We start from the raw sequence: 17,268 nt of genomic DNA, 5'->3' as shown, positions 1-17,268 counted from the left end.
ATATACTTAGAAATACAATTTAATTGAAAATAAATAAATTTAATTATCTTGACATGTAAATATTTTATTACTGAAATAATTAAATACATTATTAAATGTGACAGCCCGTCCCGAATTATATTATCGTTGGCGTGAAAAGACTAAATTGCCCTTGGACGTTGTGTAGGGTTATGTGGTTTTACTTTGGATGTGGACCATTTTTTGTTAAGTCCCTAATAATTTGGAACCAATTAGGAACTTAGGCTTAGGTTTTATTTTCTTTTGTTTTGGTTGGCTGCCATCTGGACCACACACTCACACCCTCTTTTTCTCTCCCGTTGACTATCTCTTTCTCTCATTTCTCTTGGATTTCCTCCATTTCCTTACAACCCGTACGGACAAACCTCAAACCAACCCTTCTAGTAGCAGATCGTGATCGTGGTTGGTGTTTTTGGACTCCTTGCAAGCTCAGGAGTCGATCCATACCTTTGGTTAGACGTAAAACCTTCGAAAACCCTAGTTTCTTGTGAGCTCCGATTTTGGTACTGTTCATGCAATCATGATCGTGAAGTTTTTAGAAATTTTTTAAGCTTCTAGGGAGCTTTAGAACATCTTCACGAAGTTCGGAGAAGAAAAATGAAGTGTTTTGGACGTCGGGAAGCCTAGGTTTGGCCAAAATACCGATGGTTTTTCAGGTGACTTTCCGTTGGTTTTAGGTCCCCAAAGTGAAAATGGCGAAAATTCGAGTTGCAGATGACGGCGGTAACTGGCGAGGCTCATCATAGAAAGAGACGAATATTCCATTAGAGTTGACGAAATATTTTAACGGCGTCAGGTGAGACCTATCCTCAGGACGAAAGCAGTCATTTGAGGCTTAGGGGCTACGACCCTTCCACATACTAGTGAGTGGGCTTTTGGTTTTCCGTATATACCTATATACTTGAGTTTTTCCAGAAAACTGATTTAAATGATTTTATGAAATGAAATGCCATGCCAAATATACTTATGCTTTAAATGTGCATTATTGATTATGTATATGGTTGTTGACGCTGCGGGCGCTCAAGTAAGTTCCAGGTGAGTTTATGTGTTGATAATGATGAGTTGCATTATGATGATTATGTTGAGAGGCATTAAGAGCTCATAAACCTGCACCCCGGTGTTGAGAGGCATTAAGAGCTCATAACACTGCGGGCACTTGAGCGTTTTTATTTACACCCAGTCCTGTCATACATACCACTTTAGGTGGTTTTGACTCGTGTGCAAGTATATTTGTTGAGATGTAGATTTGAGCCGTATAGGTCACATTAGGTGACTCCGGCTAGATGGATGAGCTCTAGATTCAGCCGTACAGGTCACGTTAGGTAACTTCGCCTAATATATCATTTGCATTGATTTATATCACCTGACTTACATATATTTTTATGCTGAGATATTTGACATGACATATTGGTGAATTTTGCTATTCTGAGCATGGTTGTGGAATATATTGATATATATTATATTTTCTGGTAAATTATACAGGTTTACGGCGAGGGGTTAGAACTTTTCAACATATGGAAGTTAAGATCTTTTCACTCTCAAAGTGTAATGTGCGCTTATTCCTATACAAATTTTCTCAATGAGTTTTAATATCATTACTTAATTCAAATTTTATTTTATCTAAAGAAATCTTAGTCTTCTTTTTTTTTTTTATATATATAATTTTTTATATAATGATATATTTACACTAATACAGTGGTATTGAATTCGATGTTCATGAAATTCCAATGAAGAAAAATCCTATTAGACGATAGTTTAAGTTTAAGTGGAAATTTTCTATTAAAAATTCTTAGTTTAGACCACAATAGAAAAAAGAGAATAAATATTAGATTAAAAAAAATAAAAGAAATCTAACATTAAGAAATATCATTGTCACTCATTTTGTCATGACATACAATTTCTCAATGAGTTTATGTATCATCACTTAATCCAAATTTTCTTTTATTTAAAGAAAGTCTTTATGTTTTTATTAATTTTTTATACAACGGTATATTTATACTAATATGGTGGTGTTGAATTCACCATTCGTGAAATTCGAGTGAAGAAAAATATTATTAGACTATAATATACGTTTAAATGATAATTTTTATTATTGTCGTGACATCATTCTTAGTTTAGACAACAATAAAAAAAAAAGACAATAAACGATTGGATTAAGAAAATAAAAGAACTCTAACATTAAGAAGATATCATTGTCACTCATATTGTCATGACATACGAAATGAAATTTTGACCATCACCAAGATAGGGATTTAAAAAGACTAAACAGTCCATTGATTAATTGATTAACATGTATTACAATGGAGTAAAATACCGGAAAGAAACTCAAATTGACATGTGGCATAAAATTCCCCCACGTGGACCATCCTCTTTTGACTCCACACTAAACCCTACAATCAAAAGTCAAATGACTGAAAACACTCCAAAACCAACCACATTGCCTAAAGGCAATAGGAACATATTCTTTGTGGCACAACAAATTTGCAGAAGATATAAAGTAGAAAAGTTGTACACATTAACTATGAAATTATATTCCCAAACATAGCAATAATACATGAACATATGCTACATGATTTTAACAAAATGATATTTTAATTATTCCAACTTAAAAAAAAAAAAAACTTCCATCGTCGTATCCACTTAAAATGAACATATTTCATTTGATTTTAACCATATAATACAAACTGGATGGGTGAAGTGGAAAAGTGCATCGAGTGTGTTGTGTGATCGTCGTATACCACTAAAGCTCAAGGGAAATTTTTATAGGATGCCAACAAGGCCAATATTGCTTTATGACATAGAATGTTGAACGGTCCAAAATCAACACGTGCAAAAAATGAGTGTAGTGAAGATGAGAATGCATCGTTGGATGTTTGAGCACACAAGAAAGGTACGATCAAGAACTGGTAAAATAGAAGTGGCCACAATTGAAAATAAGATGAGAGAAAATCGGTTAAGGGGGTTTGGACAGGTTGACTAGAGACCTACAAATCCTTTGGTTAGAAAATGTGACTATGAAACGGAAGCTCAGGCAAAAGTGATAGATGAAGAATTGGAAAGAGACTTTAAAAAAATATATGAAATACTTGAAGCTAACGGAATACATACAAAACCAATCGCAGTGGTGTTCTATATTTTATACATCTAATCCCATTTAGTAGAATAAAACTTAATTGTTAATAAAAAAAAAAAAAAAGACTTAGAATTTAGTTGCAAAGGAATCGACACACTTTGTTACCCAACCTGCGTAAACTCAGCCAAAGAACAAATAAATTTAATTTTTACTGTTACTGACTGTTAGAAATCTCAGAAAAACAAGTTATAGTATTATCCATTCTTATATAAAAACAAATTAAAATAGAAAAAGAAAAACTCAAGGGGTAGTTTTGAAAGACATATGTATATCTGTTACACTTCAACAAATGACATGAATGACTGTTACTCACACTCTTGTCTCTCCTCTCTCAGAAACGCAAGACAAAGAGCCAAACCCAAAATAAAAAACCACACAGAAGAAAGAAAATAAGAGGAGAGACCGAGAGAGAGAGAGAAGGGTCAGAGCATTTAGCGAAAGAAGCCAAACCCAAAAGCCAACTGTTTGCTCCTCCCAACACCTCCATCCATCTCCATTCTCCATCACCACTTCAGCTCTCAGATCATTTTCTACTAAACCCATTTTCATATTCCTCTTCCAACCATTTTCTTTTCAATCATTTTTCGTTTTTGTTTATTTTTGTTCAATTACGCTCTAAAATCTCAAAAGCTCTAATAAACCCTCATTTGCAGAGGGACAGCAACGTACACAGAGCACAAGAGCAACAAAGAAAGTTTTATTTTTTTGTTTAATTCTTATAAATTTTCAATCTTTCTTATTGTAGAAGCTACTATTTTTTTTCCCTTCCTGTTTTTATAAAAATCTCGGTGGTGGGTTTTGATTCTATGGCTGCGGTTTCTGAGATTTCCGGTGAGGCAGCCTCTGCCAAAAACTCCAACTTGGATTCAATGTCAAAACCCATTTCTGAATCCAAATCAGAATTCGATGTGCAGAAGCTGGTGGATATGTTCACCAAGCTCAACCCTTTAGCCAAAGAGTTCTTCCCTTCATCTTATTCTCCCCAGCACCATTCCAATTTTGAAAACTCTGTCAATAACAATAAGCTCTCACCCAATGATAATCAGGCCAACATTCGAAGGGTACTGATCATTCTCTTTTGATCTCTTTTTTTTTTTTTTTTTTCGTGTAATTTGAATATAGGGTTGGTTTTATATTTTGTTTTTCTTATGAATATGAATTATGTAATGGATTTGAGCTAAACGGGGCTTTTCTATTTGTTGTAATTTTTATATAATGTAATTTGAATTGGGTTTATCGTTGAATTGATAATTTGGTTGCTATTTGGGTTGTCGGTAGGCGAGGTTCTTGAGTTCTCTGCTCAACAATTTTTTCCTTAATGATCATTAATTTTCAAATGGTTTAGTGATTGCTGATTATGATATAAATGAACAGGGTGTATATGTTCCAGTATTGTAACTGCATATGTAGCGTCGGATTAAAATTCAGTTGTTTACTGATATAGTTTGAATTCATGATGTCTGTAGTATGTAATTAAAATTCAGTTGTTTACTGGTATAGTTTGAATTCATGATCTGGAGTTCGAGTTTTTATTTGTTCTTGTTGTGAGTATACGAATTCTATGTATTTGTTGGGCCTTCAGATTTTCAGTGTATATTCTGTTTCGGTAGGGGTGGTGTGTTTGTGTTGGAATGTCACTGCACATTTGGTTAGCAGAGTCTTTTGGGATATGCATAGCAATCACCTTCGTCATTCGGCATGGAGTTCTATTTGGTGCACTTTTTCAATCATAATTATGTTTCTGATCATGGTCGTTATTGTTATTGTCATTATGACTATGATTTTTAGTAATTTCACTATACTGATTTAGTTGTTGGAACTCTTATCAACTGAGACCTTTAAACGACTTAGCTTGAGAAAAACAAAATTGACAGTTTCATTAGGAAGTTGCTTGCGATAACTCTACACTTGTGGTTATTATTCTCCTTCATTATATTTTGTTATACTAATTTGTACCTTTCTTGTTTTCCAGAGAAGAAATAACTTTAATCAGGGGAAGCGAAGACTTAGTGGGAGAGCTTTCAGAGCTGAGCGGGAAAGTAATATTAGGCGAACAGTATATGTTTCTGATATTGATCAGCAAGTAAGTGAATTATAAGATCTTGATTCCTGGATTGGGTTTTCTTTGCCTTTCTAGTTTCAATCAAATGGCTGTTATAAAAACTCTCCTTTTCTTATATAGGTTACCGAAGAGCGTCTTGCTGCCATATTTAGTAGTTGCGGACAAGTAAGTTGCATTGCTTTCCCAGATTATGTTTTCTGATTTTACAAATTTTGGTTATTCAATGTAAATTCAGAACTGGGGCATCCTTTTCTTTTCTTTGCTTTCTCTAGAATTTTGTGGTTCAACTTATAGAGCATGAATTCTATAATAAGAGATTTTTTCCTTCGTAAGATTAGCTATCATCCACTTCTTCCTGAAATGAAAACTCTCATGTTCTATGTTGCTTACTACTATCATTCCTTTCTAAACAATGAGGACTGAGATCATGTGACGAAGTATATTGTATTAGTGTTCGTGAATGCCATTTGATTATCCTCTGCCAGTTTACATTTACGATTATTATCATTGAAACTTTTGGCATAAACAAGTTTATTTATGGTACCTTGTATGCAACACCTGTACGAAATGACATATTGAATTGATCCACATCCACACATGGGTTCAACAAGTTTGAGGTTGCTTTGATATTCTTTCTGGCTAAGAGATTTTGGTGTTTCTATTATTGGCTCTATGTTAAGCTATTATCATGCCTTTGTTTTCTTATTGATGTTAATAGAAATGAGATTGTACTATTTCGGACTATAGTTCTGCGGGACTTTGGTTGGTAAATATCTTTACATTAAGAGGAAAAGAGCTTTCTTCTGTATTGTGGCTATGGATTATTGTCATGAGACTCTTGCTTTCTAGGGTTTATTCTTGAATACAGTCTGACTACAAATGGGTGATTAATTTATAGATTAATTTATAGTTATTATAAATGAAGGGGTAGTCTAAACTTTACTCCCTTCACTTTTTCTTCTGCTTTGTCGAATGTTCCATATTAGTCCCTGTATTTTTTTCAGACATTGCCTCTTTAAGTTTTTAAAACTGTTCAGTGTGGTCTGTCAATCCAGATTTATACTAACGTGAATGAAAGTTGCTCACATGCTTGCCATGTTAACTCATATCCATGTGGTACTATTGTCCTGCTCATTTGACGACGTTAAGGGTAGTGGAAGAAGATAAAGAGCTTGACTTGGTGATCCTGTTTCCTTTACATGATCTATGAGGGAGTTGAGGTCACGTAAAGTTTCCAAATTTTTAAACTAAATATTATCCAGGAGAAAGAAACACAATAAAAGTTAATCTTGCTGTCAATTTCCAGTTCAATCTCACATATCCATGTGGTACTATTGTCCTGCTCATTTGACGACGTTAAGGGTAGTGGAAGAAGATAAAGAGCTTGACTTAGTGATCCTGTTTCCTTTACATGATCTATGAGGGAGTTGAGGTCACAAAAAGTTTCCAAATTTTTAAACTAAATGTTATGCAGGAGAAAGAAACATAATAAAAGTTAATCTTGCTGTCAATTTCCAGTTCAATCTCAGTTTCTCAGATGGATAGTTCTATTATCTTGGTAACTGAAACAACAAAGGCTTTTTCTTAATAGAGATGTTTCCCTAACTGATTTTCTTTTACTTGAATACGAAATCATATCAGTTGTCTTTTACACATTACAGAAAAGACTCACGATTTTCTAATGTATGCTTTTCCACGTTTCCAAAGCCAAATAACCTTGTTTGCAGTTAGTTTTGTTTTTACGGAAAGAGGTGTAGTTTCTCTTGCTGCATTTGTAATGCTCTTACATACCCTCTTACATACTTTTGTTGCTCAAGTGATGCATTTCTAGTCCCTCCTATCTAACTTTTTGTGATCCATTTCTTCATCACTTTGCCTAAATCCCTTGGAATTTGGAAGTCCTTCACCCAAACATACCCTAATTCTTTTGGCATTAGGAATTGTTGTTAATGCCATAAGCATTGTTGTTAATGTCAAATATGTAACTTAGGTCTTTTGCAAGGATAATAGGGTCTAATTATGTGGTTTCTTTTTCCTCAGTGTTTATTACCTTAAATGGAAGACCTAAACTTTTGTTGTAATCTTTATATTTGAAGGTTGTTGACTGCCGGATTTGTGGTGATCCGCATTCAGTACTCCGTTTTGCATTTGTGGAGTTTGCTGATGAGCGTAAGATTTTTATTTTGGTCTGCAAGCCCTCTATAACATTTTATGATTGCATGTATAGCATGTTACATGGTAGTTTTGTCATACAGATGGTGCAAGAGCCGCTTTGAGCCTTGGTGGGACTATGCTTGGGTACTATCCTGTCAGGGTCTTACCCTCAAAAACTGCCATCCTTCCTGTGAATCCTACATTCCTCCCCAGGGTATGAACAACTCTTAATTTTGGCTTTATTTTCTTAATGATGTGTGTATTAAAGTTTTGATAAGGTTTCACTATGAAGATTTTTGCTCAGAAGATTTTTTATGATTTCATTTGCAGTCGGAAGATGAGCGGGAAATGTGTAGCAGGACTGTGTATTGTACAAATATTGATAAGAAGGTATACACGATTCCTGTTTTACCAGAATGAAAATTTTGGTTTCCTCAGTGCATCCTCGTTCCCCATGCATACATATACGGCAGTTGAATAACTGGTATCTTCGATAATTTTCTGTATGTGCGCAGGTTGCTCAAGCTGAAGTCAAGAATTTCTTTGAAACAGCTTGTGGTGAGGTAAGACGAGTTCCACAGCATGTTATTTATTTATGGTTATTTAGGGTTGAATAGTGTGTGTCATTGAAGCTGACTTCATTTGATATCTTTTTAAAACTTGCAGGTTACTCGTTTGAGGCTTTTGGGGGATCATGTGCATTCAACTCGTATAGCTTTTGTTGAATTTGCAATGGTGAGCTTACAATATTAAAGTTAATGAAGATTAGAGTCAAAGTTTTGTTAAGATATGCTCATTATGTTTCGGTTGAATCTGCATACTGCTACACTATATTTGATCTTTTTCCGTTTGCGTTTCTATTTTGATTGCAAATCATGTGGAAAAGTGATATCTGGTCCTTACTTCTTATTATGGTGCCTAGTATATATGTACAGACATAAGATATGCTCATTATCTTTTTTGGTCCAGTCTACTTTTGCAGTTGGCTGAGGGTTTTTTATGTCACTATGTTTTCGTATGCTAATATGTATTAAAAAAATAAATGAAATGGCATATGTTAATTGCATTCCAAAAGTAACTTCATGAACTGCTTTTGTATTGATGCATTGAGGAGTTTGGGAAGCTCCTATTGGACTGAATACCACTTCTTGTTGTTGATGGTTTTCTTATTAATTTTATACTGCTTTTAACTTCTTTCTTTTTCTAGGCTCCGCTGCATATTCTTTGGTAAATAGCTTTGAAGTCTAGGATCTAAGTTGTTCTCTGAGAAAGGTTCCTTTTCCATTTATTGAAATTTTTGTTTTTATGTAAGAGAAGTGGGACGAAGATTTTGTTGGGAATAAATTAGGATCCATGCTATAGAAATCTGTCATTTTCTCAAATGATGCACGCAGATTCATTATTATTTTTTAAAATCCGTGCATTGTTTCCTCCTCTTCTCCATCCCATTCAGCATGAGGATAAAAAAATCTTTTATGTTTGCAAGTGCAAGACACTTTTGTAGAAAAAAGATTTAGAAATAAGAAAAAAAGGCACTTTGCTCAAATGTTCTAGCATTTGTTGCTATATAGCTCACATAATGTATTATCGGGAATTTGAGCTATTGTTCCAAGTAAAATGGAATTATCTTTGCCATGGTGGAAATGAGCTTGTGCATTAGAACTTCTGTATATGAGGTTGTTTTGGAATGATTGAGCTCGTGTATTATCATCGCAGTGTGTTTTTATGTGCTGGAGTTAGCACCTCTGTTGTAGTTCTTTTGGGTTTGACACTCGTATGCCATCTTCTATCCTTTTGTCATTGTGATATTCGTTTAACTTCAAAGTATCACCATATCTGCTTACTAAGGGACATCCACACATTATATGCTTTGGCAGTATTTCATTTATGTAGACTGGCATACTTGTGATATGACTTAATGAAGAAATTTGAAAAAAAACCCCATACGTCAAATTTTTCTTCTGTGCCTTCTTGATCTTTCCCTTAGAAAGCTAGTATTTCCATCTTTGATTATGCTGTGAATGTGTGGAAGTGTGCTTGTATGTGGTGATTTGAGGTCCATTCTTCCAGTGTAATTCGTTTTATTATTACGACTGCATATGGAGATTTATGTGGCATTCCATTAGATGTTTAGCAAAATGTTCTACAGGAATTTAAACTTTTGGCTGTAATTCCTCAACACAAATGATCTTTCTCTTGAAAAACTCTATTGCCTTGCTCATTTTCACTGATAACAGGCGGAAAGTGCTATACTTGCGCTCAATTGTAGCGGAATGGTGTTGGGAGCACAACCCATCAGGTGTGGTCACTGATCCAATGAGGTTTGTCATAATTCTTCGAGTGATTCAACGTTCTAATATCTTGCATATATCGTAATTCTGTAGGGTAAGTCCTTCAAAGACTCCTGTGAGACCACGCGTTACTCGTCCATTGCATTAACCAATACCACAAGAAAAGATCCGTGGATGGAGCTTGGAGGGCTTTACAAGTCTGAGGAACTTTGTTGTTTTGTCGTCTATTCCTTTCAGTATTTCCATCTTTTCCGTTGCAGTTTACCCTGCTTCAGTTGAAGTTTTAAAAGATGGTTTGGATCTTGGCAATCGTACATTTAACCTCGTTGTTGTTTTTAAAGTTCTAGTTCAGTTCAGTTCTGTTATGACTCTGAGTATGTCCTTTCTCACACTGCACGCACTCGAAAGCTTAAATACCGATTTGTATTTACTGAATAAATGTTGCAATGCTCCAGTTACCAATTTGATGTGATGTAATTCTAGGAGGGTAAAACACCATTTGACTAAGAAACCCAGCAACAAACTTCGCACCAAGGAACCAGAAGATATTTCCGACTTTTCTCAAACCTAGGTTCCCTTCTATGCTTCGCTAACCTTTTCCTTGTTTGTGAGATGTTTTGTGCCTTTTAGGCTACAGTTTTGAGCTGTAAAGGATTTTTCGGCTATATCCGACATCGAAATCATCGATGACGGACTGCGGTAGGAATTACTCGTAGCTTATTTTATGCACAGGTTGTCTAGTGAATGTAGCAGACCAAGATGGGTCGTGTCTGTCTACCATCTCCTGTAAGATATTAACTAGGCGGAAATCATATCACAGTAGCAATTGAACCGCTTACCTGAAGAAGCCATTGAAGCCAGGGTTATAGTTCTTCTGCTTCTCAACACTCCCGGCCTCCCAGGATACAACACTCAATTTATGGGGCTTGAGGCTTTCTGTATTGCGTGTCAAATGTGAGAGCAGGACCCTAATTTGTACTGGAAACGATGGTGTTCAACAAGGACGCTTCCCATTATATAATCCTTATCAAACCAATCCTCGGCACCACAAAACTATAGCAGCCATATCAGCTTGAAACAAACCTATTCTTATCTAGCTATGAAACTGCCTATATACATTCCTTAATAGCTTACAAGTATAGCCAATCCTAATCTCTTATGATTCCAGTTTTAAGCACGTGAAAAACAAGTGTTGGCTCTAATAAGACTTGCATTCTCCCACTAGAGCCAACACTTGTTCATCACAGTACAACATAACATGGAATCCTCGAATTAACAAAGTCCATGGTAACAAGTTTTTGTCATTAGTACTACAATTTAGTGATATTCCTCTTTACTTGTAAGTGAGAGGTCTTAGGTTTGATTCTAGCCAAAGACGAATTTGAACCACATTATTGCTAACCTATTGTGAGGCTTAGCCCATTCTCACATACCACCCTGTTAGTGTAGATAAAATCGATTGTTCAAAAAAAAAAAAAAAAAAAAAAAAACCACATCCAACACTTGGTCCTCTTTATAACTGCGAAAACAGTTCATCTCAATGCTGTGTTTCAAGGGAAACTTTAAACAACCAACAGCAATCAACTTTATAAGTTAAGAAGGCTTTATCATCAGTGCTTCAATGCATATTTTAAAACTTAACAACTTGTATTTGAGAACATAATGACTGAAAGAAACATTAACACACAGCTCGCACGAATTTGTTGCATCAAAATCAGCTAACACTCCCATCCTTGCAATGCGTTTTTTTGAAGACGACAACTGGGACTGGTTTGTTCAAAGGATCTGAAATCATAGAACCTTCTCTTAATTAATCAATCTTAACCAATCCTGCCACCACCTTTCTCGAGCAATGAGATACTTGATACCCAAGTTTCTTGTTGCAGTCCACCTCTAAGGATATGAACACCTTAGAAGTGCACCCCCAAAACACCCCAAACATTTGTTTTCCAGTAACTCACTAGATTTGAGGTGCACTTGTTCCTCTAAGACAATCAAATCTAGTGATATCTAATTGAATTCAATTCTAGAGACCAAACACGAGACACGGGGCTTGTAGTTCAACTGGTAAGAGCATTTATTGATACACAATTAGAGTCTCGTGTTTGATCCCCTCCTCTTTCAGTGTATACCAATGAAAACAACACAACCACTTGAGCATTCATGAAATTCCACTAGGTGGATGAAACTGCAGGAATAATTGGATTTATAATAGATATTGATTACATTTAACTATGATATATGCAAAGTTGTCTATAACTAGATCCACCAGCTGCTCAATTCATGTTTCTTTGACACTGGACAATCAAAACTAGGTGATTTTCTAGCTACAGATTTATGATTAAAAGATAAACATGGGGTTTGTGAGCCATAAAACTTGAAATCATAAAGCTAATTGAGCTACAACTATAAGCAAGATGGAGGGGCTTGTAAGCCATAAGAGGCTCCTTTTGCATAAAAGCAGAAGGAACTCAAACGTTCTCTGGGATTGGAAGGGGACAACTTGATGATGTCCAGCACCACGTTCTTGCATGGCCTGCTTTTGCTGCATCGGAGACTTACGGCTACTTCCGACGAGGAAGTTCCCCATATGTTTTTGTATGTAACGTCGCTGATTTGCACGTTCGAAGAAGTCTGCACACAAGAAAGAAGAAACCCCTTGTTCAATTAAGTTCATTTTTTTTTGTCGAATAATTGCAGTCTAAATCCTGTGACGAATAAGATCTAAATCATGATTTGAACACTGCTATAGGGTAATATTCTTTTATCATCAGATAGACACAGTTTGATGTTAATTCTTAACTGTTAATCTAGGTCACACATTCAAATTAGATTCTACTTTCTGCTCAATAGTCCAGCAACATAAAAGTCAAATTGTTTTGAGAGATATTCTCTTATATTGGTACAAAATAAGATCCTCTTACATATATTTTAAGTTTCTTCTTTTTCGAGATTGAGCGTTTTAAATTCAAGGTTATTTAGGTATGTATTTATAAAGATAATAAAACAAAAGCAGAAAATGAAATAAACATAAACACCGTATCAACATAAAAAACATCAATAGCTAGAGATTTTTTTTAATGAAGGAATTAAATTTATAGGAAAATTTTCTCTTGTAAAGATAAGAGACATGTTATATTGTTCTAAATATTGTTATAGACTACTAATTGCGTGGAAATTGTTTAACTGCATAGCCTAATTAATTGTTTGTCTCACAACTAATAGATCAAAACCCTAATTAGAAAATATTATCATGTATATATATAGATATATATGTATTTATTGTATATCTATTTTTTATAGGGAATGCAAGAGACAAATATATATTAGCTAGGAACTGGGTTCATGTAAAATATATACCTGTTGATTGCAAGGAGGGTTGGGGCAATATTCTTGATCGATTGTAATGGGATTCAGAACATCATCCATAAAAATGTCTTGGAACGTAAAATTCGAAGCCTTGCTGGTATAAGGAGAAGCCCAAGTTTTGATCCTCACACCATTCTCCGTTCCCAAAAATGTGCAGTTTTTCACCACCACTCCTACCACAGCGTCTTCTTTGTCATGCCCTCCTAGGCTTCCGATGCTGATTCCATGCCCGGGACCGCACACAACTTTAGAAATGTGGATTTTCTTACTTCCGGTCACCATTGCTACGCAGTCATCGCCCGTTGCGATCGTGGAACGTGCGATTCTAATTCGGTATGAGCTTCCGATCTTAATGCCATCGGTGTTCGGACTGTCTGCTGGAGCTGAGATTTTGATTTTTCTAAAGTCCATGTTGTGGCATCCGAAAATTTTGAAATGGGCATTCTTGCTGTCGTATGATTTTATGTATTCAACTCTTGCGTTTGTGATGAAGTCAAAACTCAAAGACTGATACGATAATATTTGACGAGACAGAACAAGATGTTAAATTGTACTAGTGGAATAATCAACAACACAAATACTATGTATTTAGAAGGCATATTAATGAGATATAGCAAATTTTTAAGATAAATACGTACTTTGATGACATATATGACAATTTATCTTTAATATTTGGTAACATAGAAATTAGTGACTCCAAAAAATAAAGCAATTGGTCAAACAAATGCCTAAAAAAGATCGCTTCTGCATTGCGCAAACGATGCCTAAAAATATCACTTTTGCAAGCCTAAACTTTTTCATAAGGCAAAATAACCTAATCAAACTTTCCTAGGGCTTTTTTGCCAAGCCAATTAATTACCTCATCCTTGGAGGAAGTTTTTGCTGATGTGACGCAGCAAAAGGAATGTGGAGATGCTCATGTGGTTATAACATGTATATTGGTACATATTACGTTGTACACAATAATTTTTCAAAATGGGTACTAACGCATATCTTTCAAGTTTTTAATCATCTAGAACAAAAAAAAGTAATGCATATCTTCTAAGGTCTTTATCTAGTTGCCACCTAGTACTACTGTCTAGTGATAGTCATTTTCACTTGTAAGTGAAAGGTCTTAGGTTTGATTATCGCCAAAGCCACATTATTTCTAGCTCATTGTGAGGTTAAGCACACTCCCCTTCCCTTAGTGTAAAAAATATGGTTTGTTTAAAAACAAATAAAAAGTCTCTGTCTAGTTTATCACATTTTCTGGCCAAATTAGGCAGTTAATAAATATATAAATTAAGATTTGTCACAATAAATAGTAAAATATACCTATTAATTGTCTCCAAAAATATGGTCAACTGCATTTTTTAGCACTACCCATTTAAATTAGTAGCAAAATAATAGGACACGAAGGAAGAGCCTACATTAATACATTTCCATTTTAAAAAAATGAGAGAGAAGTTCTATCAAGAACTTACAATAGGAAGAGCCTGGCATTGGGGATTGGTTTTGCAGTTGTTCAGATGCCAAGCCGAGGCTCCTTGGCCGTCCAAGGTACCGCCTCCGGTCACTACCAACTGATCGATGTACCGGAAGTTTATCCAACTGTCAGTACTAAATGTTGATGGATCAATTGAAGCCCTCAAAGTCCCCTCAATCAGAAAGGCAATCGGACCATTGCATGGACCTGAGAATATCACGGGATACAACTTGAATGTACCTCTGGGAACCACAACCCGTGCCCTTCCCTTCCATTGACATGCTTCTTTCCATGCTTCCAGAAATGCCTAAATTCATGTACTCGCAGAAAGTTCTTGTTAGTACTTATAAACATAATTATGTAACAAAGGAAAATAGAAGATTAGGCGACATTAGCTCCTTCATCGGGGTAAGAGATGACCAAAGGCGAAGGGTCCACACTCTTTGCTACCCAAGAGTCATAGAGTATAAATAAGAAATTGCAAGTCATACAGCACAAATAACTACCTTGCTGTTATCAGCTTCTCCACCTTCAACAGCTCCATAATTCCTCACATTGAAATACTTGGCTTGATCCAGACATTCTGTTACCCATACCAACGAGAAAAATAACAAGAAGGACCTACCTGGAGAAGATATGATCAAACCCGTACCCATGTCTCCTTTTCTACTTATATTTTTGGGTTCTTTATCTTTATCTTCCTCCTGTGTTTTGGGCTTCTTGCAAACCTTCTTGTATATATATATAACTTATGTTATATGGTTCATCGTAGGGTTTGCCTATGATGAAGCGATGAAAAGATTTGTTTCCTCTTAATATGATGATTTTGGTTCATGGTACGGTCCTTACTTTTGGTATTTAGTTTGAATGTTTTTCCTATTTAATCTTATATTGGACTATTTTATTCTCTTTTTGAAAATATCTAAAGATGGAGGATGACTAATTATGTAATCGAATAGAGATATGGGTAACTGTAACATTTTATAAAATAAAAAAAAATATCAACTCATACAATTAAACAAAATCTAACTGTAACATCCCACATCGTCCAGGAGAGTGATCCTTAAATGTATATTCTCATCCCTACCTAACACGAGGCCTTTTGGGAGCTCACTGGCTTCAGGTTCCGTAGGAACTTCGAAGTTAAGTGAGAAAGGGGCTAGAGCAATCCCATGATGGGTGACCCACTGGGAAGTTGCTCGTGAGTTCCCAAAAATAAAACCGTGAGGGAATGTGTTGGCTCTAAAGATTACAAAACCTGCCTGGCACGCAGGTCGAGTAACTAATAAGCTAATTACGTCATTCGGTTGAATGCGGGACGTGCCAACTCGTCGGCCGAGCTCGACCGGGGAGTAAAATTCATTGGTGTCGCGTTGAGCGTGTTGCTGACTTCTTTTTCTTGCGACTGCGACCGAGGAAGGAACACTCTCGGTCTTTGGGTTCTAGAGCCTGAAGACAAGGCTACTAATTCTGCGAAGTTCACAAATCGTCGATGCCCGATTCGGTCACCGTGATTATATTCGTAAGAGTATAAGCACATCAAATCGACACCAGACTATATGGACACAAGTACTCAACTGTGATGTATGTCTTGATGGTGAATGTAGTTCGGCCGTCGGAATGCCGAACTCTAAAACTCATTTGTGAGTATCCAATCATAAAATCACTCGGCGCCCAGTACGCCGAATAACGTAATTCGTAACACCTTACTTTGCCGAGAAGGCTAGCAAGGTGACCTCTACCAACAAGGGTTCGAAAATCCTTCTCGGCTGAGACTTAGATAGGTAACCGGTCGGCCTCGACGCAGTGTTGTTTATCCAAACTGAAGGTGCTTCTCGGTCGGTTGATTCTGCGGCAACATTGCTGTTTATCCAAACTGAAGGTGCTCGCCGGGTGCCTCCACAGTGTTGTTTATCCAAACTAAAGGTGTGTCGGCAGAAAAAGAAACGGAAAAATCTCAAGGTATTTGAGAGGTTTTGCGCAGGGCAATTGTATGCTGAATTGAAGGTCATTTTTTTTTGTTGCATGATTTCTTGTATTTATAGCACCCCATTCCTTGAAACCGAATTGCGTCCTTATCTGGATTGGGAGTCCTTGTCCCGTTTCGACTTTACTTCGAACAAACCTACTCCAACTAAGACTTTGAACTTTCCTCTCTTCCGAGGCTTTATTCTTTACTGGTCGGGAATCCTGGTCGCACCAGGACTTCCTCGACCCTTTCTGTTTATCTAGACTTCTTAGGATAGGACTCGACATACCCTGCCAACTGGCCCGGGATTTGTCACTCGACTCATAGCATTTGACACAGCCTTGGGCCGAGCCTAACTGTATGCTCGGCCCAACAATATTATTTTGGGCTCAAACAGAATGGTAAGCCCAAAGCGGACAATATCGTGCTACACTGGTGGAGCGGGCCCGGGAAGTGATCCATCCCGGGCCAGGATGTGACAATATGGTATTAGAGCCAATCCTTGGTCGGAAGTGTGCCGACGAGGATGTCGGGCCCCTAAGGGGGATGGATTGTAACATCCCACATCGCCCTAGGGAGTGATCCTTAAATGTATATTCTCATCCCTACCTAGCACGAGGCCTTTTGGGAGCTCATTGGCTTCGGGTTCCGTAGGAACTTCGAAGTTAAGCGAGAAAGGGGTTAGAGCAATTCCATGATGGGTGACCCACTGGGAAGTTGCTCATGAGTTTCCAAAAACAAAACCGTGAGGGATTGGTAAGCCCAAAACGGACAATATCGTGCTACAATGGCGGAGCGGGCCCGGGA

At 36.5% G+C, this 17,268-nt stretch overlaps 2 protein-coding genes across 2 annotated transcripts; one reads left to right on the top strand and one right to left on the bottom strand.

Annotated features, from left to right (window-relative positions):
- The first annotated feature begins 3,942 nt into the window (after window positions 1-3,942).
- LOC103945976 (polyadenylate-binding protein-interacting protein 9-like) lies at window positions 3,943-10,120 on the top strand. Its single transcript, XM_048569868.1, has 10 exons — window positions 3,943-4,212; window positions 5,124-5,234; window positions 5,334-5,378; window positions 7,310-7,382; window positions 7,469-7,581; window positions 7,698-7,757; window positions 7,883-7,930; window positions 8,034-8,102; window positions 9,605-9,666; window positions 9,752-10,120. The coding sequence occupies exons 1-10, from the start codon at window positions 3,958-3,960 to the stop codon at window positions 9,804-9,806; spliced, it is 891 nt and encodes a 296-aa protein (XP_048425825.1). The 5' UTR covers window positions 3,943-3,957; the 3' UTR covers window positions 9,807-10,120.
- Window positions 10,121-11,929: 1,809 nt separating this feature from the next.
- Window positions 11,930-15,148, bottom strand: LOC103946065 (exopolygalacturonase-like). Its single transcript, XM_048569777.1, has 5 exons — window positions 15,118-15,148; window positions 14,999-15,075; window positions 14,491-14,799; window positions 13,019-13,534; window positions 11,930-12,292 (listed from the first exon to the last, which is right to left on the bottom strand). The coding sequence occupies exons 1-5, from the start codon at window positions 15,146-15,148 to the stop codon at window positions 12,065-12,067; spliced, it is 1,161 nt and encodes a 386-aa protein (XP_048425734.1). The 3' UTR covers window positions 11,930-12,064.
- Window positions 15,149-17,268: the final 2,120 nt, after the last annotated feature.

The sequence above is a fragment of a genome, unplaced genomic scaffold (assembly GCF_019419815.1).
Source record: "Pyrus x bretschneideri cultivar Hongxiangsu unplaced genomic scaffold, Pyrus_bretschneideri_v1 Contig50, whole genome shotgun sequence".
Taxonomy (NCBI): domain Eukaryota; kingdom Viridiplantae; phylum Streptophyta; class Magnoliopsida; order Rosales; family Rosaceae; genus Pyrus; species Pyrus x bretschneideri.
This window is presented reverse-complemented; position numbering and strand designations above follow the sequence as displayed.

Bases quoted from the DNA above. Each gene is read 5' to 3' on its own strand.
- LOC103945976 (XM_048569868.1), top strand. From the start codon at position 3,958: ATGGCTGCGGTTTCTGAGATTTCCGGTGAGGCAGCCTCTGCCAAAAAC. The intron at 7,383-7,468 runs GTAAGATTTTTA...TTTGTCATACAG, and splicing joins TGTGGAGTTTGCTGATGAGC to ATGGTGCAAGAGCCGCTTTG. The intron at 7,582-7,697 runs GTATGAACAACT...TTTCATTTGCAG, and splicing joins ATCCTACATTCCTCCCCAGG to TCGGAAGATGAGCGGGAAAT.
- LOC103946065 (XM_048569777.1), bottom strand. From the start codon at position 15,148: ATGGGTACGGGTTTGATCATATCTTCTCCAG. The intron at 14,800-14,998 runs GTAGTTATTTGT...ACATGAATTTAG, and splicing joins GAGAAGCTGATAACAGCAAG to GCATTTCTGGAAGCATGGAA. The intron at 13,535-14,490 runs GTAAGTTCTTGA...TTATCGTATCAG, and splicing joins AATGCCAGGCTCTTCCTATT to TCTTTGAGTTTTGACTTCAT.